The following is a 26,639-nucleotide window of genomic DNA, read 5'->3' as shown; positions in this document are numbered from 1 at the left end:
GCAGAGAGTGACACGTATCTCTAGCTAAGACACAATCGACCAGGCCTCGCAGCCACCAATCGCTGCAGCCCTTTCAAGTACCTAATGAATAATTAATGAGACCAAAACCCCAACAACAAATGTCTGGGACGTCAGGCGCCCGGGAGGGAACAGCACCGTGTCCACACTACCTGCCTGGAGCCTTCCCGCCAACAGAGGCAGTACAGGGTATGACTGATTCGGCAGCCAACCAATGAGGAGAGAAATTCAAAGAGCATTTCCCGCGCACCGCCCCTTCACTCCTGCTTTCCAGAGGCGGGGCTCAGCTCCCAAATCTTACTGCAAAACAGTCGCCGCAAAGAGCTTTCCAGTGATAGACAGGGACCAGACCCAATCCAGTCCTCCGTAGGTCCCGCGCCTCCCGCTGCCTCTCACAGATAGTAAACTGCAAAACGGGCCTCCCATTCTATCCAGTGACTGAGGCGGTCGCTGGAACGCGGAGTCTGACGTGCTGGCATGCTCCAGGCAATTTAATAGTAGAATCGATGCTGTATATCCCAAGAGTTGTAATACTGTAGTAGCCGGAGTAAGGCAATTAATTCAACGCTGACCTTGCTGGGCACCGCGGCTTTCGCTTATCATTTCAGCGATTCGGGAGACTGAAGCAAGTTCGAGGACAGCCTCAGCAATTTAGCGGGACCCTGTCTCAAAACAAAGATGGGGAAAAAAAAAAAGTCCTGGGATTTGGCTCAGCGGTTGAGCGCCTGCAGGTTCAATTCCTAGTACCATCCAAAGGGCGGGGTGCGGGGGGGTGGGGGTGGGAGGACACACAGACCTTCAGGAAAATTCTGCATTCACTGCCTCTGCGTAGAGAGCAGTTTACACGAACAAAAAGGCAAGCAGAAAAATATAAGCCAAAACACCTCCCACATTTCATTTCTGGTGAACAGTTATGTCAAGATCTAAGGTCTGTTAAAGCAAATTGCAAGTTCGAGGCCAGCCTTGGCAATTAATTAAAGGAGCCCCTGTCTCATCAAAAAAATAAATTAATAAATAAAGGACTGGGGATGCAATTTAGTGGCAGAGCGTCCCTGGGTTCAATCCCCAGTACCACTGAAATAAATAAATAAAACGCTAACCTTAGGGAGAATTTCCCATTCATTGCCTCTGCTGAGAGGGCAACTATACAAACAAAAACAAAGGCCAGTAGTGAAAAGATAAGCCAAAAAGCACACTCTCTCTCTCTCTCTCTCTCTCTCTCTCTCTCTTCTGGTGAACAGCTATGCCAAGATCTAGGGTCTGTTAAGGTAGTTTCCTTCAGATTTTTTTCCCCTACTGTCGTCAGCTGTGGAAAGCCCCAATCCAAAATGTCATCCAAAGTGCACCAATTTTAATGTCTTAAGTTTCTGTTTCAAACATCAGAAAAACCTTAGAATTTTACTGGTAGGTGAAAAGAAGGATTAACCCAAGATCTAATGCTGGCTGGCCTTGGCCACTCATCCTAAGCAATAGGTGAGAAAGCACAATCATTTGAGAAGTTACTCCAGTTTTAGGGTTTGAATTGCAAGATTTAATGAGCAACAGACAGGGTTAAATACATAACTGAGCATAGTGTGCTGGTGCAAGCTGTAATCCCAGAGGCTGGATTGAGACAGGAGGATCACAAGTTCAAAGCCAGCCGTAGCAAAGGCAAGGCGCTAAGCAACTAGGTGAGCCTCTGTCTCTAAAACAAAATAGGACTGGGGATGTGACTCAGTGGTCAAGTGTCCCTCGGTTCAATCCCTGGTACCAAAAAAAAGGCCTTGTTCGTCGCAGGGATCTATCTACCTGAAAGAGTCTCATCTTGTTTCTGTTTTAAAGTAGGAAAGTAGGTATCATCAAGTCTTGTTTGTACAAACACAGCTGGGCAGCTGGGAATCTGGAACAAGAAGTCATTAAACTTCAATGGTTGTGATAATAGTTCCTTTGATATGCTTTTTTCTTCTTCCTGGCCAAATTGTTCACCAGCATCCTACAACCCTATCTGGTCCCAAAATACTAAAATCTTAGTTAGCAAAGCTAAATACTGTCAGACATGGTGGTGAATGCCTGTATTCCCAGTGATTCAGGAGGCTGAGGCAGAAGTATCCCAAGTTTGAGGCTAGCCTGGGTAATTTAAGTTTGACCCTGTGTCAAATTAAAAAATAAAAAGCATTGGTAGTATAGCTTAGTGGCCAATCCCAGCACCACAAGACATACAAAAACTGAATATTAAGACACTATATTCTACAATAATTTGTGCCTATGTTAAATGGCACAATTATTCAGTCTTCATTGCAATTCCTGTTATGAAGTTTCTAAATCATTGGCATCTCCCAAGTGATTGATGGTTTTTGTTTTTTTGTCATACTGAGGATTGGACACAGGTGCACTTAACCACTGAGCCACAACCCCAGCCCTTTTTATTTTTGAGTCAGGGTTTCAATAAATTGCCAAGACTGGCCTCAAACTTGCAATCCTCCTGCCTCAGCTTCCTGAGTCTCTGGGATTATAGGTGTGCACCACAGCAACTGGCAGTGACCAATGTTTTCTTGTATACTAGTAAATCAACTGACAGAGACTGGTTACAGAAAGACAAAAATCAAGGGTTGAGAGTTCAGGCCTATCCCCCTATTACTGGGGATCAAAGAAGAACTGAAGTTTAAGTTGATCATCAATGGCGAATTATTTAATCAAGTCTATATGATTAAGTTTCCATGAAACCAGAAAAGGACCAAGTCTGGGGGTCTTCCAGAGACATGAATGTCTCTGAAGGCTTGTACACCCAGAGAGGGCATGGCGGCTCCATGCCCTTCCCACACACTTTGGTGCAAGTCTCTTCCATCTAACTGTTCATCTACATCCTCTGCAGTATCCTCTATAATCAACTGTCAAACTTAAGAGTTTGCCAGAGTTCTCTGAGCTGCTCTAGCAGATTAATCAGACCAAAGAGGGACTCATGGGAACCCTGATTAATAGAGTTGGTCTGCCAAAGTTCCAGAGGTCCAGACTTGCATCCAGCATCTGAAAATGAGAGGCAGTCTTGTAGAACCCCGCCCTTAACCTGTGGATCTGATGCTCTCCCTAGGTAGTCAGAGTCCAACTGAATTGCCAGGTACAGTGGCACATGCCCATAATCCCAGTGACTCAGGAGGCTGGGGCAGGAGGATGGAGAATTCAAAGCCAACTTTAGAAACTTGGCAAGGCCCTAAGCAACTCAGCAAGACACTGTCTCTAAATAAAAATAAAAATAAGGGCTGAGGATGTGGCTCAGAGGTTAAATGCCTGGGGGTTCAATCTCCAATACAAAAAAAAAAAATCCAACTGAATTAAAGGATATTCACCTGGTGTCTACCGCAGAACTGATTGGTTTCTTGGCAGGGGGTGCAGGGGGGTGCGGTCCACATTTTGGTGACCAGAGGTGCTGTGTTGTATTAACTCCATTGCTCAGACCAACATTTAGCATCTTAACAATTGGGTCTTCAGAAAGAGTTCAAGTTTGAAATGTACCCACTTGAATCAAAGTGTGAAATATGATGTCAAGAACTATGTAATGTTTTGAACAATCAACAATAAAAATTAAAAAAAAAGTTTGAAATGTGCTGACACCTGATAGCAGACTAAAAAATATGCTTTTCCCACTATAGGACTTTGCCTAGAAAAGATACTCTCAGAACAGATGCTTCATGAATTGAATGGGAAAGTCTAAAGTAACATTTTAGAGGGAATTCCCTACCCATCTTATATCCTCTTTCTGAAGACAGGTTAGCCTCCGTTCAAATCCTGAATCCAAGACAGACTTAGGTGACTTCCAGTACTTAATTAACTTCTTTGTGCGGCAGTCAGAGGGATCTAATGGGATAATTGGCAGTAAATGTTAATATACGTAAAGCACTTAGGACAGTGCCTTGCACAGCAAGCCTTTTAAGTACATCATTATCCCATAGGCCGCTTTCAAACAAAAAAGTTTAAGATAACTTAAAAGTAGTCTGAATAGAGGTACCACACTCAAAATCTTGAGTCAAGTTGAAGCATGGTCAAAAAACAAAACAAAACAAACAAACCAAAAAAAAAAAAAACTGATTTCGAGATGTGACTTATTTTTTATCGTTTTACCCATTTTCTTAACAAAAAATTCAAAAGGCGAGCAGCCAAGGTGGATAACGACGCCTTTCACAGCCCCAGGAGTAAAGGGAGGAAAAGCTAAGCCCACTCGGGTCTGCAAGTAGTTTGCTTCTGACACACACAATCGCTCAGCTGGACCCTGAGAAAGCACCAAAGAGCCCGTGGACACCGTTAGTGTGGCGAGAACCGAAATACGACACCACGGAGCTGGAAGAGGATCCCACTTTTCACTTGAAATGTGACTCCCGGTGAGGCTCACACCCTCGGTGCTCCTGGTAAGCTCGAGGCGGTCGGGCTCTCTAACCAAGAGATTTGCGCGCGACCGCGTCCGTAAGGTGTGTTAAAACCACCTGGTGAAAGGCGCTCTAGGCAAACAAAAAACCGGTCAGCGCAGGAACCGCAGTCCAGGTTCGAGAAAGCACTTTGCCCAGAGACGGGAGGGGTGGGCAGGGCCGCAGGCAGTGGCTGGCTGGGTCGCCGCCCCGGAACCGTGGCGCCGCGGCCGCCTAAGGGAGGAACGAGCGTCGAGGCGGGACTCCCCGCCTGGAGCGGGGCCGCCGAAGCCAGACGCCCGCCCTACACATCCAGTGCCCTGCATTCCCACACCCGGCGACACGCGAGCCTCGCAAATCCCCAGACAGCTCCGCGCGGCCGGACTCTCGCAAAGGCGCGGCAGCCGCGGCTCCACAGCTGGCGCCGCTGACGTCAGGCTGACGTCAGGCATGACGCCGCGGCGGGGAGGGCGGGGACGGCGCGGGAGGGCGTTTCCGGAGCGCGCGCCGATTGAGGGGCGCTGACGTCGGGCTCAGGTGCGCGCGCCCGTCCGCGCGTGGCCCAGGTGGCGGCTAGCAGCTCTAGGTGGCGACCCGCGGCGGAGAGGGGGCGACCCACGGCGCGAACCCAAGCTGTCCCGGTGCGGCCGGGAGCCGGGGTAGGGGGCGCGGCGGGAGGGCGCCCGGGCTTGCACGTGACGGGCGGGGAGGTCAGGGCCGAGGCGGCGAGCCGGGTGGCCCGGGGCCCCGGAGGGCGAGGCGAGTGTCCGGCCCCACCCCTCCGGGCCTGCCCGGCGCCGCGCAGGACCGTCCCGCGGGCAGGGGCCGGGCCCGCCGCGCCCCTTCCCCAGCCCGCCCGCCGGGCGGAGCTGATCAGAGCTGTCTCCTCCGCAGGGCCGCGGCGGGAGGACGAGAGCCCGCGCTTCCCGAGGAGCTGTGCCCGCCTCGCCACCGCGCCCGGGAGGATGGAGGGCTGCCCCCGAGGCCCCAGCGCGACCCGCGATCCCACGCTGGCCGGCCCTCGCTAGCTGCTTCGGTTGTGCGTTTTATCCACCACCCAGGCCTTGTCTCCTGAATCTGTGGCGTCGTGATTCTAAAGAAATGGAAGAAAAGGAACGATGTGACCGATTGTTTTTGGTCTTCCTGCTTTGAGGCCTGGTGGCATTTTCAGGGAGGAAAGAAAATACCGCAAGGAAATAGTGTCTTTTAGGAGCAGGGAGGAAGGGGAGGGTGGGAAAAGGGCAACGGATCTTACATTTTATATGAGTTTTTAAAAATTCTGCACTTTGACAGTGATGGTGAAATAAACTAATCCAAAAGCTATTTTTCTATTGAGAAGAGAGAAGAGGTGGCTTTTCCCCACTTTTGATTTCAACCTTTTCTCCCAGTGTCAAAGCATAAATGATGGACACCAGAGAATAAAGTGGACCTCAGGAATCCTGAAAAGACTGAGAAGTTTACATCTTCCTCAGGAGGGAAGAGTGGGTGTTTTCAACCCTCTTTGGAACCTCAAACGAAAAACATGAGTTGCATGCCATGGAAAGGAGACAAGGCCAAATCTGAATCCTTGGAGCTGCCCCAGGCAGCACCCCCACAAATCTACCATGAGAAACAACGCAGGGAGCTTTGTGCCCTCCATGCCCTCAATAATGTCTTCCAGGACAGCAACGCCTTCACGCGGGAAACGCTGCAAGAGATTTTCCAGAGGTAGGGCACCTCTTCTTGGCATCCTGATACTCACTGATATTTCTGAATTTGAGTTGATAGGGCGCATCAGGTGCTTAAGCCTTCAAACCTACAGGTATTAGCTAGATGCTGTCAGTGGGTATAAGAGATGCAGGAATGAGAAAGAGAATCATTATCATGTATGTGCTACCTACTCTGGAATAGCCTTAGTTGTGTTATTTCAAGTGATCTGCTCAACAATGCTGTGGAATCCATGTTATATCTGTTGTTATTTCCATTTTACGGATAAAGACAGCTCAGTGAAGTTCAATGATGTGACCACTGTAGCGTAGCAAGCACTGGAGCCAAGGTTGAAGTTAGGTTTCTATCCTGCTGTTAACTACTGGGTTAGAATGCCGCCTCAAGTCCTGCCACCAAGGAGTTTACAATGTAGAAGGGGGACAAGATGTGTCTACATTCAGTCAGTCACCTGTCATCAAAGGTGGAATGTGGCAGGTACCACAAGAAAGTTGTGCATACTGTGCTCCAGCTTCTCTTTGAGGCCATGTGCCAGCATTGATGCTTTTCATGCATTTTTTTGTGTGGCTACTTCTGAACAGTTTGTTTTACTGATAGAGAAACAGGAAGAAAGGTCAGGTAATTTGTCCAAGTAGCTTCTAAGTAGCAAAGCTAACATTTGAAGCTGATTCCAGATCCCTCCCCTTTCTACTTTATTCTAGGTGGCTGGCCTGCCTTCCTTCCTTCCTTCCTTCCTTCCTTCCTTCCTTCCTTCCTTCCTTCCTATACCAGCTATTGAACCCAGGAGCGCTTAACCACTGAGCCACATCCCCAGCCCTTTTATTTTTATTTAGAGACAGGGTTTCGCCAAGTTGCTTAGGGCCTTGCTAAGTTGTTGAGGCTGCCTTTGAACTTGCCATCCTCCTGCCTCAGCCTCCCAAGTCACTGGGATTACTGGGGTGCACCACTGCACCGGACCTAGATGGCCTTTCTTACCTACTAAAGCAAATGCCACGAGTGGGTAGAAGTTCAGCTTGTTGTTCTTTGCTTTGATTTTCTGAATTATTTTGCCAGAGGGTTTGAGAATTAGTTCTGCAGTGTCTAGGTAGAGATAGCAGCACGTCTGCAGTCCATTGGCAGTGAGCCTATCTGATCACTCAGAGAGAGTTGGTTAGCCTTACTTAATTCTCAGTGCAGGGAAAGCTTAAGAATTCTATTCTCTCTCTCTCTTTCTCTCTCTCTTTTTTTTTTTTTTTTTTTTGTGGTGGGGATTGAACCCAGGGTCATTGAACCATTAAGCTTTGTCCCAGGTTGTTTTTATTTTGAGGCAGGGTCTTGCTAAGTTGCTGAGGGTATTGCTGAGTTATTGAGGCTGGTGTCCAACTTGCAGTCCTTCTACCTCAGCTTCCTTAGTTGCTGGAATCCCAGGTGTGTACCACCATGCCTGGCAGCTCAAGAATTCTTCCAGCAGTGTATATTCAGCATAGTTCCAGAGGACCCTTTTTTGATTCCCTTCACTTAAATAGGAAATTTCTGCAGCATTGGAACCCGAATAATAGCTAAAATCAACCAGTTTGCAGTGATTTGTGGATCATTTACTCTGAGAGAACCATAGGCATTCTCTTAAAAAGAATGTTAATCCAAGTATACTAACAGAACTATAATGAGAGTAATTGTTTTCCAATTCCAATAATATACAAAGTAGTGCCTTCACCTTAACATACCAGATGTGTCTGCATCATGACCATTATCTGGCAGCAAGAAGATTTCACCTGGGAAGTAAGATAATGTGTCTCGTGTCACCAAGTCATGTGACATAAAGGAAGACCCAGTTCACTGAATTGATTTCTTTTGGCCAGCCATTGATATTTCTTATTTTCCTACTTGGATTATCTGCAAATTGTTTTCTAATCCAGAAATAGAAGGAAGATTCACAGTGATTACCTGAATGCTTTATGATATATTGGCAATCCCAAAACGACTGAATAGCAGTGGTCCTAGGAAACTAGAACTCAGTGTAGGAATTTGCCCAGTATTACCCACTAGTAAATATCAGATATAAAATTCTGCAAATGTGGGCTGGGGTTATGGCTCAGCAGTAGAGTGCTTGCCTAGCACATGTGAGGCACTGGGTTTGATCCTCAGTGCACATAAAAATCAATCAATAAATAAATAAAGTTATTGTGTCCATCTACAACTAAAAGTTTTAAAAAAAAATCTATGAATGTAGTCATATTAGGTTAGAAAACATTTTACTTCTGTAAATTTGACTTCTGGTTGGACAAGAGGCGCAATCATGATGAGATCACTAACGTGAACAGTACAGTGAAAGCGCTGTTCTGAGGGCTTCCCTGGGGCTAGTTCAGTCCTCACACTGAGCTTGGGAGGTAGACTTTATTTTCCATTTTTCTAGATGAGGAAATTGGCACAGATAGTTTCCAAAGATATTAATGGCAGGATTTGGACCCAAGCTTTGTGGCTCCAGGGCTTGCCTCCTAATTGCTTCAGCTGCTTGCCTTAACCTGGCAAGATTTGTCAGAGCTGTCCTAGCACCAGAGCTATTCCCCCTGCTAGTAAGTGGGACTGTGGATCTGGACTGTGATCAACAAGAGTTTGTGGCTATAGCAGTCTTTCAGCTGTGTTTTCCCTGAGTAGAAGAATGCTGGATGCTTGCTAAATACCTTTATGGAACCATGGTCCTCTATTTTTTTTTTTTTTTTTGAAGATTTTGCAAATTATATAGTGCTTCTCAGTTCCCTATTAGCACAGTATAAAAATCCACCTTAAAAAAAAAAAATCAACCTAAGATCCACCTCAGTAAAAGCAAACCAGTACATAAAAGAGAAGTCCAGTAGTGGAATTCTGTATGGAGCATTTTAAATGGAAAGATTCCATTAGGATACATAGAAACAAAAGAAGTATGGAAAGAATCCAGAGAAAAAGCAAAGAGAGAAAAGGTGAAGGAGAGTAGATGGAATTTTTAAAACAAACACTGACCAGCTGCTGCAGTGTGCCAGGCACCGCAAGCCTCCTTGGAGAACACAGCTGGACAGGACATTTTGGGGCTGTACCGAGCATGCCTTGAGAACATATTGAAGTGAGAACCATAGAATTCACAGCAATTTGAAAGTGAAAATATCTTGAAGCAAAGGAGAGGAATGCTGGCAGGTTTAACTAGGTAACTTTAAGTTCTCAGATCTAAAGTTCTTTGCTGGTTTGAAGATATAACTGATGAGTGGTAGAAATGGGAGAAAAATGTCAGTAAGTGCTATTTGTTGAGAGGGCTTATCCTAACAGTTGAATTTTAGCCAGATAAAAGAGAAGAAATACAAAAATAGCAGGGTGGAGTTTGAATAGAGTTGTGGCTATGAAATGACTCATGCTTGGAATACAAATGAATAGGAATGTGGAACTGAGCTAATGGCTGGTCAGCAACAAGGGGCCAAGGAAAAGAAAAGGTGTAACTGAGGCTTGTGCCTAGAGAGAAGACCAAAGACAGTGGGCAAATGTCCATCAATTTGTATCTATGTAGATGAGGGGTTTGACCTTATGTGTATCCAGGCTTTGAAAAAGAAGGGTCAGAGAAGTCAAACAGAAAGTGCTCGGACCTCAGACATTTTCATTAGATTCATCCCAATTTTTCAGAGATCAAATGTTCTTGCAGCTAGCAATACATTCCTCTTTCAAATAGAATTGCTGTTCAAGTGTAACTGGATGAAAGCTGGCTTGATGGAGAGAAACTAAAGAAAGTTGGAAGGAACAAAGAGAATAGGGATAGTGGTAAACAACCAGCATTCTCTACCACAAAGGACAAGCACTCCAACTTCTCCATTAGAAGATCCCTGAGCAGGTAGAAAGGGCCACATTTAAAAGTGAGGCAGTTGCTGGCACTGTGGCCCCACTTGCAATCCTGGTGACTTAAGAGGTAAGGCAGGAGGATTGCAAATTTGAGACCAGCCTCAGCAACTTAGTGAGGCCCTGAGCAATTTAGTGAGACCCTCAGGAACTTAGTGAGACTCTATGTCTCAAAAAATAAAAAGGGGTGGGCATGTGGCTCAGTGGTAAAATTTCCCTGGGTTACCTCCCCAGCTCCCTGCACTCACCACCCCTCCCCTCCCCCTCCCCCCCAAAAAAAAGGTTCCATGGAAGAGAGGATGTGAACTTGAGCTTGAAGAAGTTATGGGATTTGGGGTTGGGGATGTGGCTCAAGCGGTAGCACGCTTGCCTGGCATGCATGCGGCCCAGGTTCGATCCTCAGCACCACATACAAAGATGTTGTGTCCGCCGAAAACTAAAAAATAAATATTAAAATTCTCTCTCTCTCTCTCTTAAAAAAAAAAAAAAGTTATGGGATTTGGCTTAGAACCAGAAGTAGGAGAAAAGAATAGAGGCCACATAGTCATGGTACTGGAAGTGTACTAAGCCTCATGAGAAGGGAACAGCAGGCGGAATAGGGCTGGAGGATTTGGAGGTGGCCGCTCAGGCAGTTCGTATGTAATATTATGGGTTTTTTTCTTTTTCCTTTTTTTGGTACCAGGGATTGAACTCAGGGACACTTAACCACTGACCCACATCCCCAGTTTTTTTTATTTTTTATTTTGAGCCAGTCTTGCTAAATTGCTTAGGGACTTGTTAAGTTGCTAAGGCTGGCCTCAAACTTGGGATACTCCTCCCTCAGCCTGAGCCACCAGAGTTGCTGGGATTACAGATGTGCGTCACCATGCCAGCCTAGTTCATTTGTAAGGGAAGGAAATGACAACTTGGTGAATGTGGCAGGAATATATAAGCTAAATCAGTGGAAGGAGTGTTTATAAGCAAGGAGATCAGTTTGGGGAACCTATTTCAAAAGTCCTGGTTTTAGTCTCTGTAGTGGCTCACACCTGGAGTCCCAGCTGCTTGGAGAATCACAAGTGTGAGGCCAGCCTGGGCAGTTTAGTGAAAATCCTGTCTTGCACAAAAGGAAGGAAGATGTAGCTTGGTGGTAGAGTGCTTGCCTAGCATTATGACTAGCAGGTCATCCTAGTACTGAAGAGGAAAAAAATCCAGGTCTATAGTGAAGGGAGAGAGAGATAGAGGAAGTGGACAGGAAAGAAATCTGAGAGAGAGAAGATGAAGGCTGAGGAAGAGAGATCCTTAGAACACGAAATCTGAAAGGTGTACCTTAGAACAAATGTCTGTGGGGGTCACCTCTGGGAACTGAAGCATATTATGTAATCCTCTTTTGGAGGTTCAAGGTGAAGATTGGCATAGGGGGACTCCCAGGAACCCTGTTTACTCCCTTGGTTCATTCATTTACTATACAGAAGTATCCCATATCTTCAGGATCCTCCAATTATGAGTCTGGAACTAGGATCACCAGACGCATGCTCAAGAACTCACTGCCCTGCTGGGAGCCTGCTTGAAGCAGACAGCAGCATCAGCCCTTGGGGAACCTTCATCTCTGGGTGGAGGGAAGGGAGCCTGCTGGAGCTCAATACCTGGGACCTGACGGGTGCTCTGTCCTGTTGAGCTGTGTTGCAGCCCCAGGCTTTGGGGACTCAGCTGACCTTTCCTTTCACAACCCTGCACCACCTCCCACTCTGACTCTTGGGTCACTGCTGTAAGACAGCAAGCACAACTGCAAATTATTCTTTTTTTTTTGGTACTGGGTATTGAACCCAGGGACACCAAACCACTGAGCCACATCCTCACCCCTCTTTTTTTATTTTATTAGAGACAGGGTCTTGCTGAGTTGCTTAGGTCCTCACCAAGTTGCTAAAGCTGGCTTTGAACTCACAGTCTTCCTGCATCAGCCTCCCAAGCTGCTGGGATTACAAGGCATGTGCCACCACACCCAGTTACAACTGCAACTTCTAATGAACATGTTTTTTAATAGTTGTATCACTTGTAAGTGTTCATTGTCAAATCAGTTAAAACTATCAGACTTTGAATTTGTTTTTACAATACGGGGGATTGAATCTGTGGGTGCTCTACTGAGCTACATTCCTTTTTTTTTTTTTAATACAGCGTCTTGCTAAGTTGCTTAGGACATTGTTCAGTTGCTGAAGCCAGCCTTGAAATTGTGATCCTCCTGCCTCAGCCTAATCCCCCTGATTCTCTGGGATTATAGGCATATGCCACTACACCTGACCCCAGATCTTTTTATTTTTTACTGTGAGACACTGTCTTGGGAAGTTGCCCAGAGTAGCCTCAAAATTGCCATCCTCCTACCTCAGTCTTCTGAATTGTAAGGGAAGGAAAAGCCTTAGACTTCATGCTTTTACTTGTAAAATATAAATAATTCATCCCCTCGTAGTTTCCTGTGAGGATTGAGACACATATTAAAGCACCTATCTTAGTGCTTAGGGTGGGTGTTGAGTACGTGGGAATTGTTTTACAGGTCAAGTGTTTGGTTACAGAATGGGGTTTGGTGTTCTTGGATTTCCCCATCTTTGCTAGCTCTGGAAGTAAGCAATAAGCCCTTTTATTTTAAAGTCTACTAGTATTTAGAGCAGAAGATAAAGAAAGAATAACAGAAATAAGCAGAACATTTCAACAAACTCCTTGAGTGTGTTGCCTGTGCCCTGTAGGTCCTGGGCGTGCGGTGTTGACTGGACGGTCAAGGCTCCTGCTGCACTCTAGAACAGAGGAACAGGCAATGTGTTCCGTACTGATGGAGGGCTAGAAGTGAACCAGAGCAGCCAGAAGATGAACGAACTGGGAGAAACTTACAGTGGGGTGGTCAGAAGGACCTTTCTGTGACAGTTACATTTAAGACCAAGTGATTAGGAGCAAAACCAATGAAGAGCTCAGGGAAGAGCATTGCAATCAGCAGGGACATCGAGTGAGTGCCATGTGAGGAAGAGCCTTGAGTCTTTAAGAAATAGAAAAAGGTCTTGTAACAGGAGGTGAGAACGGAGGTCAGCAGGATCCTGAGGGCCTTGCCAGCCAAAGTAGTTCGGGTTGTATTTATGTGCTGTGGGCATGGTTGGAGGGGTTTAAGTTAGTGGCAGCAGTGTTTTATGTTTGGACAAAGTATCAGTAAGGGGTTAGTGGTGTAGCTCTGTGAGACTGCTTGTCCAGCATGTGTCAGGCCCTGGGTTTGATCCCTGGCACCACAAAAAAATGGGGGTGGGATTCAGTGTGGTTGCTGTGTATGCAGGAGAGTTGACATTTTTGACTGCAGTCTGGATTCTATTCTGGAGATGGCACTTGGCAACCTCCTGGGTACCTCTCTTCTGCCCCTGTCCTAAGGAACTCACCACATTACCCTCCTTCCCCTTCTCAGGAAAGTTGAGGGAATGCAGACCCTCCTTCAAAATGTCCTTTTCTGAGCCCAGCATGGTGTGCACATGTGTGATACCAGCAATTTGGTAGGCTGAGGCAGGGAGATGGCCAGTTTCAAGCCTCGGCAACTTAGCGAGCAAGACCCTGTTTCACAATAAAAACTGGGGGTGTGGCTTAATGGTAGAGCACCCATGGGTTCCATCCCCAGCACAGGAAAAAAAAAATTTTTTTTCCCCAACTACTGTGCACGGTCCAGAATGCTTTTAGGCCATGCATCCCAGGTTAGCATGCGCCTCACTGCTTTTTATTGCTTCACATCTGGCTCCAGCTCATGCATTTATGCATAGGGACCCCTGTGTGCCTGTGTGTGCTGGTGGTGGGGAGAACTGAGGATTGAACCAAGGGGCACTCTGCCACTGGCTGGGTGATATCCTCAGCCCTTTTTAAAATTTTGAAACAGGGTTTTGCTAAGTTGCTGAGGCTGGCCTCAAACTTGTGATCCTCAGCTTCCTGAGTTGTTGGGGTTACAGGTGTGCATCCCCCTGTCTTGGTCCCTGTATACCTTTAGGTGTTTAATGATTGCCAAGTGTGAAAGCCTTAAGTAGAAAGTATTTAAGTTATAAAAAGCAGGAGTGATAATTACTGACCATGCAAATGAAAACATCACCTATTTATTTTTTATTTATTTATTTTTTTACTGTCTTTAAAAAAAAAGATTGTATCAGGCTGGGGTTGTGGCTCAGTGGTAGAGCACTTGCCTAGCCTGTGTGAAACCCTGTGTTTGATACCCAGCACTGCACAAGAACATAAAAAAGTTGTGTTAGGGCAGGAAGATAAGCAAGAGGAAGACTGTAGAAAGACTGCAGTAGGCTGGGGATTTCATGAATGATACTCATTCATGGAATATTCTTTGTATCCATTGACTTCACTAGACACACTTTCCCCACATAGAGCCCAGGGGCCTCTACAACTGAGCTACACCCCCAGCCCTTTTTATTTTGAGACAAGGCCTCGCTGGCTGGCCTCAGACTTGTGGTCCTCCTGCCTCAGCCTCCCAGGTCACTGCAATCACAGGTGTGCACCACTGTAACAGTCTGTAGACACAGTTTCTAAATGGCAGGTAGATAGGTCTCCCCTGACTTGTTTTGCAGAAAAAGCAAGGTGAGGGCTGGGGTTGTGGCTTAGTGGCAGAGCACTTGCCCAGCATGTGTGAGACACTGGGTTCGATTCTCAGCACCACATATCAATAAATAAAATTAACGTCCATTGACAACTAAAAACATTAAAAAAAAAGAAAAAAGAAAGGTGATTCCTAGAGCAGCAGGATCCCAGGGAACAGAATACTTAAGTAGAAACGGGAAATTATACTTGATTGGGTGGGGGAGGGTAACCAGCTTCCAGTGTACTGGTAGAAATTGCTCCTTTGGTATGGCCAGGGCGCATTAGGCAGACCAACAAGTCTCAACATCATCTTTTCACATTCATAGGTTGTCTCCAAACACCATGGTGACACCCCACAAGAAGAGCATGCTGGGAAATGGGAATTATGATGTGAACGTCATTATGGCGGCTCTTCAGACCAAAGGCTATGAAGCTGTTTGGTGGGACAAGCGCAGGTAATATGATGGGGAACAGCAGGTTGTGGTGCAGGCCTTGGTCGGGGATTCCTGGCATGAGGGGACTGCCTGGGACCTTAAGGCTGGCTGCCTCAGAGTCTGATACGGTTTCTCTTCTGCAGGGATGTTGGTGTTATTGCTCTCACGAATGTCATGGGGTTCATCATGAATCTGCCCTCCAGCCTGTGCTGGGGTCCACTCAAGTTGCCTCTCAAAAGGCAGCACTGGATCTGTGTTCGAGAGGTGGGCGGGGCCTACTACAACCTGGACTCCAAGCTCAAGATGCCTGAGTGGATTGGAGGCGAGAGCGAGCTCAGGTGAGTCCCAGTGTGGCTCAGCTGCTGGGCTTCTGGTTTGCTGTGTTGAGGGAAGTCAAGCTCATCTTTGGTTATTTGACAGAGGAAATGAAATTCTTATGTGCTCAGAGCCTCTCCCTGCCTTACTTGGAATCATGGGGTCTCAGACTGGAAAGGCCTTAACAAGGAATTTCATCCCTTTGGTAAGCAGGGTCCATAGCCTGGGGTATTGGCCTTCTGGTCTGGTGGGGCTGGTGAGGTAACATTCTTTCTGCCTGCACCACTGGCACAGTGTTGTTACCAGTTCAGAGAAAGGAAGATACATATTCAGCCAGAGGGTTAAATTGCCCTAAGATGAAAGTAGTTGGTTTTTTTAAACAGAAGCACTTCAGAGTACTTTGCGCTTCTGTTCCTCACAGAACCAGTTCCTCTCAGCAGTAACGTGAGGATGAGCAAAGATTCAGATTGGGATTTGAACTGGACAGACTTAAGGGGTAACTCTAGAAGAACCTACTAGAACGTGTTAGGATTGCCAAGGGCATAAAGGATCAGGTGTCTGGTGACTTGTGGCCCCGAGACTGGAATTTGCAGTTCACCAGCATTTCATTTTCTCTCACCTCTTCCTTTTTCCATAGGAAATTTCTAAAACATCATTTGCGAGGAAAGAACTGTGAACTCCTGCTGGTGGTAGCGGAGGAGGTGGAGGCCCATCAGAGTTGGAGAGCTGACGTGTAGCGCCGCTAGGTCCAACCCGCCCCTGCCTCGGTCCTCGAGCCCTCGTGATGCGCTGTGGCCTCTGCAGTGGGTCCGCCCGGCCACCTCCCCAAACATCTCATCGGGTTTCCCCTTCAGACTTGCCAGTGCAATAGGACGGATGTGTGGACTGTTACAAGAACCCCCAGCATTGTCTGTGCCTGGGGAAGGCAGGCGGGAGCTCTGAGGGCTTAGGGCAAGCCACTGAAGGCCTTCGTTTTATTTTGGAGAAGAGAAGGAAAGGTGGGTCCGAGCTTATTTTCCCCTTTCTATGAGGACCTGACACAGGTTTTCTTGGAGTCCTCACTGCTGCTCCAGGCTCACCAGAGATGCTGCCTCCACTTTCGTCTCCTGTGGCGCCCGTGTCTGAAGACGTAGTACACGCAAAGCCCAGTGACTGACTGAAGAACCCAGAGCATAAGCGTCTCTCAGGAAACCATCTCCAGAACCCCAGCAGCAGTGCTGCGTGCTGTCTGCAGTCCTAATGCCACCCCTCCCCCCACTTTTGAGGGTGGTTTATGGACAGCCTTGGAGTTTTATAATGAAAACTTCTTGAATATCCCAAGCCAGGTGGTTGAGTCCCCCAAGTCTAGCAAGACAGTGGTAAGATAGACATCTAAGAGGATGTGGCTAAGCCAAACTGGGAAAAGCATGGGGTGGCTTTCTTCACTCCAGTTTTGTCCCCACCATTTCACTACATTGATTTAGGAAGCTCTGGGGCAAAACATAAGGAAAAGGGGCAGTTTCCCCAGTTGGCCCACTCTGGCAAAATCAGAAGAAACATCTACCCTTGACAGGTTGGGTCAGCCAAAATCACGTGAAGAGTTTAAGAGCAGCTGGAATTGGTAGCTGGCCTGGGCTTGAAGCCTGTCACTGTAGTGACAAGCAACAGCCCTCAAATTAGGTGGTCATGTGCATTTTGTTATAGGACCTAGGTTTGTCATCTTCTTGTAGTTTCCTTTAAAAATCAGAGGATTGACCTGCCTCCTACCTCTTGAAATAGTTGTAGGCTACTTTTCTCTTGTAACTTTGGAAAACAAGAGGGGAAATAAATAATACCACACGTGTCACCAAAGTGGCTGTGGTTGCCTCAAGACAGGAGGGCAGGCAGGGGTAACCTGGCCAGTTCTTACTGATCACTGGTCTTGGCAGGTCTGAGAGCTGCCCCATTGGCCAGACTTCTCTCCACCAGGAGAGCCAGCCTGGGGCTTGCATGTGGATCCTAAGCAAGTGTAATGGGGAGGCTGAGGCACTCTCCCCACTGTGACTGGAGTGCATGTTTACACCAGCACTTTTTCTGCACATGTATCTTCAATCCAACAAGGCCGTTTTTTAAGCCAAGAAAGAGGCCCCAAGCCGCTACTGCACATTATGCCCTCAACAACTGGCCGTGGTCTCTTCTGCACCATTTTCTACACCAGACCTGCTTGGCACCACAGGGAGCTCTCTACCCCTGCACAATGACATTCCAGCTAACACCAGCCAGAAGTTACAGCCAATCTTGCTGATTAATCGTCACAAGCAGGACCTTGGGGTCCATTGGCACTGTTGGTGATTGTAAGCCATTTCCTGGGAAGAGGAAAAAACTTCCCACAAATCTGCTTGGGCCTGTGCAAATGGCACTTCAAAGGAGTCCCATGCACACGGAGTCCATGAGCCAATGGGATATGCAAAGACGCTTCGACTTTTCAGGGCTGGTTTCTCTGTTCATATCCAATTCTGGTGCTTAGGAACAGGGACCCATGCTGATGCCCAAGGGCAAAAAGCCCCACTTCTTTTAAAGAAGGGAGCAGGCCTGACCCTGATGCCCCACAAGGGGCAACCCTAGGCTTTTTCTTGCTTTTATTCCCCCCTTTATTTTTTCTGTTGGCCTTGTGCTGGGTTTGTTTACAAAAGATGTATTTTGTTTAACCAAATATTAAAAACAGTAAACTCCATACGCGAATCTCCTTGTCTGCCTAATATAATTATATGAAGGGAGGAAAAAAAAACCCAAAACTTTAGTATGATGCAGCTTTAAAAGGAATTCCTTACCATCATCTCTCCACTTAGAGATATAATAGTTTGATCAAACTTCACCAAAAAATACAAAATATTCACTTAAGTGGGATTTATTTCAAAAGTCACCATTGAAGCATTTTTCAGTTTAATGTTAGGATTGCCAATTTGAAGAACCAATATACAAAACACAGCTTGTACCTCACTGACCAGCTTTTGTACTAGTGAAGCAAAATATGCATCCAAGCCAAGGACATGGAGTATGTAGCAGGGTTCAGTAGTCAGGAGGCTGGATTTGAATCCAGATCCAGCACTTATTATGAGGCCTGTGGATATTACTTAATCTTTCCATGGCTGTTTCCTCCTTTGCAAAACAGGAATACTACTACCTCCAAAACTGCATAGTACTGAGAAAAAGATTCACATTAAAGACTCTGTTTTATGCTCAAAAATTTTTTTGTTAAATGGAAAAGCTGCAAAATTCAAATATGGGGCTACAACTGACTTCATCATCAGTTTCTCCAATCACTAAAGTAGGCACAAAAATGTCCTTTTTCCGAACACTAGAAATCAGTACTTCCTATAAGTTTATAACTGTGAAATGTCTATAGACTACAAAAACACTGGCCTGGCCCTTTGCTTAGGTTGGTGGAACTGAATTGATTACTTCAATTCAGTGCAAAGTTGTCATTAAGAGGTTCTTGGCCAATAGTGCATTTTCTTTTTCAAAATTTAACTAACTTTAGGCCTTGAAATTATCAGTGGAGATGGAGATGCCAGCTTAGATGAAAGGAAATGTGAGGCATTGTATATCTTTGACCTTGAAAAATGGTACAAGTAACTTTTAAGTACTTATTACAGACACATGGATGACACTTTGAGTTGGAATCATTTTTAATATTTAAATACAAAAAGTGAGCACTGACTTTTTTTTACACACAAGTCTAATAGCCAAAATGTGCAGAGGAAACGAGCCTTTGCTCTGTCCTCCGTACTCACTGTCCCCATTTTGTGGCTGAAGCTATAAACAGCCTCCCTTCAGTATACATGGGGCTTCCTGGTGCTTTACAAGACAGCCACAGTGCACTTTGTCAGTTTTAATATTAATATGTGCATGTCCCTTCTCAACGTCTCCTTTAAAAAAAAAAAAAAAAGAAGAAAGAAAGAAACAAAAGTCATTAATGGTCAGGGATCCTTCCCTCCCATTGTGGGGCATCATTTCTACCCCATAATGAGATAGACAGTGAGGAGATCTTCGAGTTAGGAGCAATGTACTAGAAGGGGTAAGGTGGCCAGAGCTGGAATAACCGTCTGCATAGCTGCATTCTGGTATCAGAGCGAGGACAGAAGAAACATTGAGGACAGCGTGGAGGGTACAGTTGAAAGTTGGGAGCCTCTGTGAGACAATGAGGGGAGAATTCTTCCCACCAGGTTTGGATCAGTGTGCCACAGTTTAAAAAAAAAATCCCCCCCCAAATAATCAGCAGTTCAAACATAATTGAATTTCAAATTTCTCCCATTGAGACAGCTCAAATATAGCAGTAACAATCTAGATCTTTCCAGGAAGTGAAGGCAGAGCCCCTGGCATTCCTCCTGACAGCCCTGTGTTAGGCCCTAGAAGTATCTGGAAAAGAAAAGGAGAGATGTAAGGCATTGTACAGGCCTAGATGTCATTTTCATGGTACCTGATGAGGCAGACAAAAACAATGCTGAGCACAGGCATCTAAAAGGGCCTGGGCCTAATCCCAATCCCCACCCACACAGTAACTGCCAATCTGCTGGTGCTGGAGAAATAAATAACTAGTGTCTTCCCCCTGGCAAAAAGTCAAGAGTTTGGGTTCACCTGCCGCTGTTGCAGTTGCTGCTGTTGCTCCATTTGTAACTTCTCAGTCTCAAAGACAACAGGAAGAACCAGTATCATAAAAGAAGTGGTCCCAATCCACAAGGCTGCCCTGGAAAACCTGCAGAGAGAGGGTGGGCAAGCAGAGAGAGATGCAAATAGGCAACAGATTAAGAACAAAGCAGTAACCAAACCTCTTTCACTATATACTCCAGTGCTTTTAATGTGTATTCTACCCACTCCTTGCATCATACTCCTCCTACCAGGGACAGGAGGAGATTTTTCTGGGAGTTAGCTATAGCTACTTAACAATCTTCTGAGTTCTTATAAAGCTACTTAAACATCAATCATCTCAGATAAACTAACAACCTTGTCAAGTAAGAACCCCACCTTTACAGAAGAGAAAATTAGAACTCAGAAAGGTTAGGGTACAAGCAGTCCAAGGTCACTGAAACCCAGATCTGCTGCTTCCGAAGTCGGTATTCTCTTTTCTCATAGGTTCAGACATCCCATGCACACCCCCCAATGTCTTTGCCCTCTTGTCCCTTACCTGTACATTTTTTGAGCCACGAAGAGGGAGAGATCAAAAGTGGCTCCGGCCGCGGACCGGACCCTCTCCGGGAACATCTCCGTCAGACCCCAGAGTCTCTCAGACAGGGTCTCATCTAGCTGTGGTGAAGGAGGTGCGGGTTTTGGCCGAAGCAAGGGCATGCACCTGCGGCCCTCTGCGACGTGGGAAGACGCGGAGGCCGGCAGAGCTGGAGCATTCCCGGCCCAGCAGGGCCCCTAACCCCGCCTCCCGAGAAGCCGCCTTCGCGGGGATCCCGCAGCACGCGGATCCCACACCCCGGGGAGGGCCCGCTCCTTGCCCCGCACCCCGCAGGGCCCTAGTACCTCGTCGTCATCGTCCTCTTCCAACTCTTCCTCAGTTTTCTCCGCGTCGCCTTTCGGGAGCAATTCATCGGGGGACAGCGGCTCCCCAGCGCCGGCAGCAGCAGCGGCGGCGGCAGCCATGGTGTAGGGGACACCGGAAGCGGAAGGGAGCAGTCGAGCTGGGCCCTGGGATGGATAGAGCCGCCCTTCCGGGAACGAGCAGCATGGGGTCGGGAGAGAGCGGCACGGCCTGGCCGGCCGTTTTTCTGACTCGGCTCCGGGTACTGCCGCGGCGGCGTTCCCAAAGCGTCTCTAGCCTTATCCTGGGGGTTCTGACTTCAGAGGGCCGAAAAAAACGCTCGGAAACTTTAGAAAAGCAGCTCCGGGTACTTCCGCAGTAATTTTGCGCAGTGATTGGGAGTGGACCCAGTTTAGCAAGCCTCCCTAGGATCACACTTCGAGAAACACCAGCCCGGTTTCATTTTCCTTGGGGGTATGCTTTTTTTGATAGGAATAAGCGACTTGGAGGTTTGTTGGTCTTTGGGGAAACCATCTATTAAACCGTTTGAAGGTACCAAACAAAGGTAAGAGGGAAGGTAGAGGCGCCAGGTCCTGCGCGCGCATGCGTACTCTAAAATCTTCACCACCCGTTGAGGTAGGCGCTGTTATCTCAGTTTTAAAAACGGAAGAACTCGGGGTTGAGGCAGTGTTAGCGTACTTATTAGAGTGCATCCGTAGCATAGATGAGGCCCTGGACTCAACCTCGAACACTGCAAAGAAAATTTTAAAAAAAGAAGGCGGGAGAAGGTGCAGATTGCAGTAGTGGGGTGCTGCAAAGATTTCTAGAGGATGGGTTTCTAGAATTGAGCTTGCTGGCCAGAGCGTATATATTGAAGTTTTGCTAAGTATTAGTAACTACCCTCCAAAGAACTATATCCTATACATTCAAAACAGTAACAGGAGAGGCTGGTGGGGCTCAAGTCTGTAATCCCAGAGGCTCCAGCTCAGAGGCTGAGGCAGGAGGTAAGAAAGTTCAAAGCCAGCCTTAGCACTTTAGCTAGGCTCTAAGCAGTTTAGCGAGACTTGTCTCAGAACAAAACAAAACAAAAAATTAAAAGGGGCTGGGGATGTGGATCGGTGGTTAAGCACCCCTGGTTCAAAACCAAAAAGTAAACGGAAGTGTCCTATTTCCCACACCTTCCCTAGCATTAAATATTATCCATGTTTTCTTTTTCTTTGTGTGTGGGAGTGGGGGGGTGTGGATACTAGGGATGGAACCCAGAGGCGCTTTACCACTGAACTACAAGATCTAACTAAGTTGCTTAGAGCCTGACTTAGTTGCTGAAACTGGCCTTGAATTTATTGTCCTGCCTCAGCTTCCTAAGCAGCAGGGATTACAGGCATGCCATATTTTAATTTTTTGCCTCTACCATGAAGAATGCTTCTTTTTATAATGTGCCCCCACAAATTATTAATACAAGGATTATTTATATATATTTAGCCAACTGACCTGAATCACAGACTCTGAAGTTTGGATAGCCCAGATCCTTATCTGACCCATGAAAATGTAGTAATGAGTCTTTGTTGTATGCTTACATAGTTTGGTGGGGCTTGGAGGCTGGCAATATGTCCTGATACAGTCCTCAGGCTTTTCATCCTTGGAAGGGTATTTCTGAGTATGGTTTTTCTTTTCTTTTTTGGTACCGGGATTGAACCCAGAGGGGCTTAACCATCGAGCCACATTCCCAGCCCTTTATATTTTGTTTAGCAACAGGGTCTCTCTAAGTTGCTTAGGGCCTTGCTAAAATGCTGAGGCTGTCTTTGAACTTGCGATCCTCCTGCCTCTAGAAACACCTAAGCCACTAGGATTACAGATATGTGCTGACTATAAGGTATTCGTGTCACACTGGTGAGAAGTCAGAATATTGATTCCTGTTGAGAGGATAATATTTGGGAAAGGCAATAGTGTAGCTTCTGGCAGTTGGGAAGTTTCCGTTTCTTGAACTGGGTGATTGGTACATTGGTATGTTCATTTTGGGTAATTCATTAAGCTGTACACTTAAGAATTATGCTCTGGTATGTGTGTTAAATTTTTTTTTTTTTTAAGTAGGCTAGCTATATAATTTTGAGGGCAGCTTAATAGCTCGGTGCCAGTGGTTTTTTAACTCTTTTATGGGTTCTTTTAAGAAATGCTAGAGCTAGGAGTAGCTCAGCATGCATGAGGCTGTGGGTTTGATCCCCAGTATTTCAAGGAAAAAAAAGAGAAAATGCTAGATCAACACTGTTGAAGGTAAAGCAGGCAGTCTTGTGTGAAAGGCACAGAACATGGATGATTTCAATTACAAAGTCATTCACAAAGCTAACGTGAAGAAGTTTCAGGAAAACCAGTTAATTTTATTGATATTTACAAAAGCAGTACATGATTTTTAAAAATATTTGTTTTTTAGTTGTAAGTGGACACAATAAACTTTATTTTATTTTTATGTGGTGCTGAGGATCCAACCAGTGCCTCACGTGTGCTAAGCTAGCGCTCTATTGCTGAGCCACAACCCCCGCCCACAATACATGATTTTTTTTAGATGGTACTAGAGATTGGACCTAGCTGTGCTCTACCACTGAATTATTCCCCATCTCTTTTTATTTTGAGACAAGAGTCTTTCCAAATAAGTAGTTTTAAGTCTAAAAGAGCTCTTTCAGTTATAAAATTGCCAAGGGATAAGAAGACATTGGGAATCATGCAGCTCAGTGCTTAGCCCTCTGGGCGGAAATGAGATGATGCATGAAATGAGAGAAAGCAGCATAATACAGAGGACAGAGCGCTGTGGAAGGAATAGTGAAAGACTGGCATGGGGAGGACATGGGGAATGTGACATTGCTGAAGATTCCCAGGAGAAATGCTCAGCAGCAGATGCCACATTAGGTGAGACTGTTGCCAGTTAGAGGTCACGTCAATGGACAAAGGAACAGTAAGGGTGCTTGTAAGCAATGGGTGATGCCCCATGCTGGAGCCAAGGGAATGCAGCCGTGGTGGGGTGTCCTAGAACCCTGGGTTCCCTGGCTCTTCTATCCCCCAACCCTAAAGCCCATGGTTTACACCTTTCCTGTTTCTGTCTTGCTGAAATTTGAAACTAGTGATATGATAGTTCTTAATAAGGGTAAGGGGTGGGTTTACAGTCCTTTTGAAAATTTTTTATTATTATTTTTTTGGGGGTACTGGGGATTGAACTCAGGGGCACTGGACCACTGAGCCACATCCCCAGCCCTATTTTGTATTTTATTTACAGACAGGGTCTCACTGAGTTGCTTAGTGCCTCAGTTTTTGTTGAGGCTGGCTTTGAACTTGTTGTGATCCTCCAGCCTCAGTCTCCCCAGCCACTGGAATTATAGGTGTGTGCCATGGTGCCAGGCCCTTTTGAAATTTTTATAAAAGTTGTATGCCCCTCTCATAAATACGCATGTTAGGCTGGGATGTACCTCAATGGTAGTGTGCTTGTCTAGCATGCATGAGGCCCTGGGTTCAATCCCCAGTATCAAAAAAAAAGAAAAAGCACATTAGCTTGTATCTCCATAATCATGCATATGGACTGTCTTGCTAGGACTCACACTGTAAGATTTCCTCTAATTATTGCCTCTAATACTGCACTCACTGCTCATGACCACAGAACTTTCTATTTTAGCTCTTCAATGACAGTCCTTCCCTAATTCAGTTCACACAAAAATTCACAAAATTGTTACAGTAATTAAAGTGGCAGTGTTAAGGAGCTAGCACTGTTTTACTTGGGTTCCCCATAACTGCTAGATTTGGTTAAGAAAGGCTCTGAAGGGGAAGAATTTTAGCCAGAACCTGAAGGACCTGACTAAAAAGGTAAGATCTTGGACAAATATACTGTCTCAAAGGGGGGAAAAAAAATTCCTGAAGGAAACAGTTCTGAGTGATGAGATGTGGATGGTTTTTTTGTTTTTTTTTTAACAGGATCATCCTTGACATCACACTCTAACTCCCATCAGCAAACACTCGGCTTCACTGCAAGTCCTGTCTAGAATCTGACTGTCACCTCCTCTATGGCCACCTTGCTGGTCCCAACCTGGCCCCCTTCAGCATGGTCTTAGCACACAACAGCCAGAGAGATACCAGTTAGATCACAGCATTCCTCACTCAACCTAAGGCCTTCACTGCCCCACATACCACAGGGAATTCTGGGGTCCCTGGATTAGCCCCTAAGGTGCTGCAGGTGATGCTGCTAGAAGGACCCACAGCACCATGATGACCAAGTAGGCCCCAGGATTCCATAACTTTCAGTTCTGCTCCATCCCTTCTAGCTGTGTCACTTTGCTAGGCTGGTTTCTTTATCTAAAAAATAAGGAGATGTGCTGGGCAGTGATATTAGCAAAACCATATTGTTTTATTGTGTGCAGGTCCAAATATGTAAAAACGCAGCCATTATGAAGTCAAACAACAACAAGTGCTGGCGAGGATGTGGGGAAAAGGGTACACTTGTACATTGCTGGTGGGACTGCAAATTGGTGCAGCCAATTTGGAAAGCAGTATGGAGATTTCTTGGAAAGCTGGGAATGGAGCCACCATTTGACCCAGCTATTCCCCTTCTCGGTCTATTCCCTAAAGACCTAAAAAGAGCATGCTACAGGGACACTGCTACATCCATGTTCATAGCAGCACAATTCACAATAGCAAGACTGTGGAACCAACCTAGATGCCCTTCAATAATGAATGGATAAAAAAAATGTGGCATTTATACACAATGGAGTATTACTCTGCATTAAAAAATGACAAAATCATAGAATTTACAGGGAAATGGATGGCATTAGAGCAGATTATGCTAAGTGAAGCTAGCCAATCCCTAAAAAACAAATGCCAAATGTCTTCTTTGATATAAGGAGAGTAACTAAGAACAGAGTAGGGTCGAAGAGCATGAGAAGAATAACATTAAACAGGGATGAGAGGTGGGAGGGAAAGGGAGAGAGAAGGGAAATTGCATGGAAATGGAAGGAGACCCTCAGAGTTATACAAAAGTACATACAAGAGGAAGTGAGGGGAAAGGGAAAAATAATACAAGGGGGACAAATGAATGTTAGTAGAGGGGGCAGAGAGAGAAGAGGGGAGGGGAGGGGGGATAGTAGAGGATAGGAAAGGCAGCAGAACACAACAGACACTAGTATGGCAATATGTAAATCAATGGATGTGTAACTGATGTGATTCTGCAATCTGTATATGGGGTAAAAATGGGAGCTCATAACCCACTTGAATCAAAGTGTGAAATATGATATATCAAGAACTATGTAATGTTTTTGAACAACCAACAATAAAAAATTAAAAAAAATATGTAAAAACAAGTCCTGTAATGCACCAATAAAAAATGCAAAAAAAAAAAAAAAACCCTGATAAATTTGAATAATGAATGGTCACAAGAATGAGAAAAAGATGTCTGTGATGGAGGGTGCTCATTGAAAGGCTGCCCACGATCCAGGCCTGGACCCACACAATCTCAATTCCTCCTATAATCTATACTTGAAAACATACACCCTGTGTGTGTGTGGATCCATCTCTAATAAACTTTCTCTCCTGTATCAGGAAGTGAGGTCAGGCTAGAGCTAGAAACCATCCTCTTCTGCCCACCCACTGCACTCTGCTGGCCAGAGCGTGCCAGCAGTCCTTGCTTCACAGGCTGAGGGGAGATGAGACAGCGTGCTGAACCCAGGGCTAGGAGTGTGTTGGTCCGGATCTGCCGACCTCAGCCCCAGGTGTAAGCCCCTGCTCCACACCCCCCCTGTTGCCGACTGCTTCACTTCAGGAGCTGATTCCCCTCCACAAGTCCAGCTCAGGCCGACACACTAATTCTGGTGTTAACCACCAGTCCCTGCCTTGTCCCAGCCAGTCCCATTTCTCCAAGGCAAAATGGCC

General features: G+C 46.0%; 2 protein-coding genes across 3 annotated transcripts; one reads left to right on the top strand and one right to left on the bottom strand.

Moving 5' to 3' along the window:
• The first annotated feature begins 4,890 nt into the window (after nt 1-4,890).
• Josd1 (Josephin domain containing 1) lies at nt 4,891-17,945 on the top strand. Of its 2 annotated transcripts, none has more exons than XM_046429442.2 (5): nt 4,891-5,035; nt 5,289-6,101; nt 14,831-14,959; nt 15,082-15,276; nt 15,891-17,945. In XM_046429442.2, exons 2-5 carry the CDS (start codon nt 5,917-5,919, stop codon nt 15,988-15,990), a joined length of 609 nt encoding a protein of 202 aa, XP_046285398.1. In that variant the 5' UTR covers nt 4,891-5,035; nt 5,289-5,916; the 3' UTR covers nt 15,991-17,945. The 2 variants fall into 2 exon arrangements, with proteins under 2 accessions (XP_046285398.1, XP_058430320.1); XM_058574337.1 differs by having other exon boundaries at nt 4,911-5,053.
• Nucleotides 17,946-18,882: 937 nt separating this feature from the next.
• On the bottom strand, nt 18,883-20,901 carry Tomm22 (translocase of outer mitochondrial membrane 22). The gene is made up of 4 exons (XM_046429443.2): nt 20,741-20,901; nt 20,397-20,515; nt 19,850-19,967; nt 18,883-19,630 (listed from the first exon to the last, which is right to left on the bottom strand). Exons 1-4 carry the CDS (start codon nt 20,858-20,860, stop codon nt 19,556-19,558), a joined length of 432 nt encoding a protein of 143 aa, XP_046285399.1. The 5' UTR covers nt 20,861-20,901; the 3' UTR covers nt 18,883-19,555.
• Nucleotides 20,902-26,639: the final 5,738 nt, after the last annotated feature.

This window comes from Marmota monax, unplaced genomic scaffold (genome assembly GCF_021218885.2).
Source record: "Marmota monax isolate L192 unplaced genomic scaffold, Marmota_monax_Labrador192_F-V1.1 WCK01_AAM20220418_F8-fsc00051, whole genome shotgun sequence".
In the NCBI taxonomy this organism is placed as follows: Eukaryota; Metazoa; Chordata; class Mammalia; order Rodentia; family Sciuridae; genus Marmota; species Marmota monax.
This window is presented reverse-complemented; position numbering and strand designations above follow the sequence as displayed.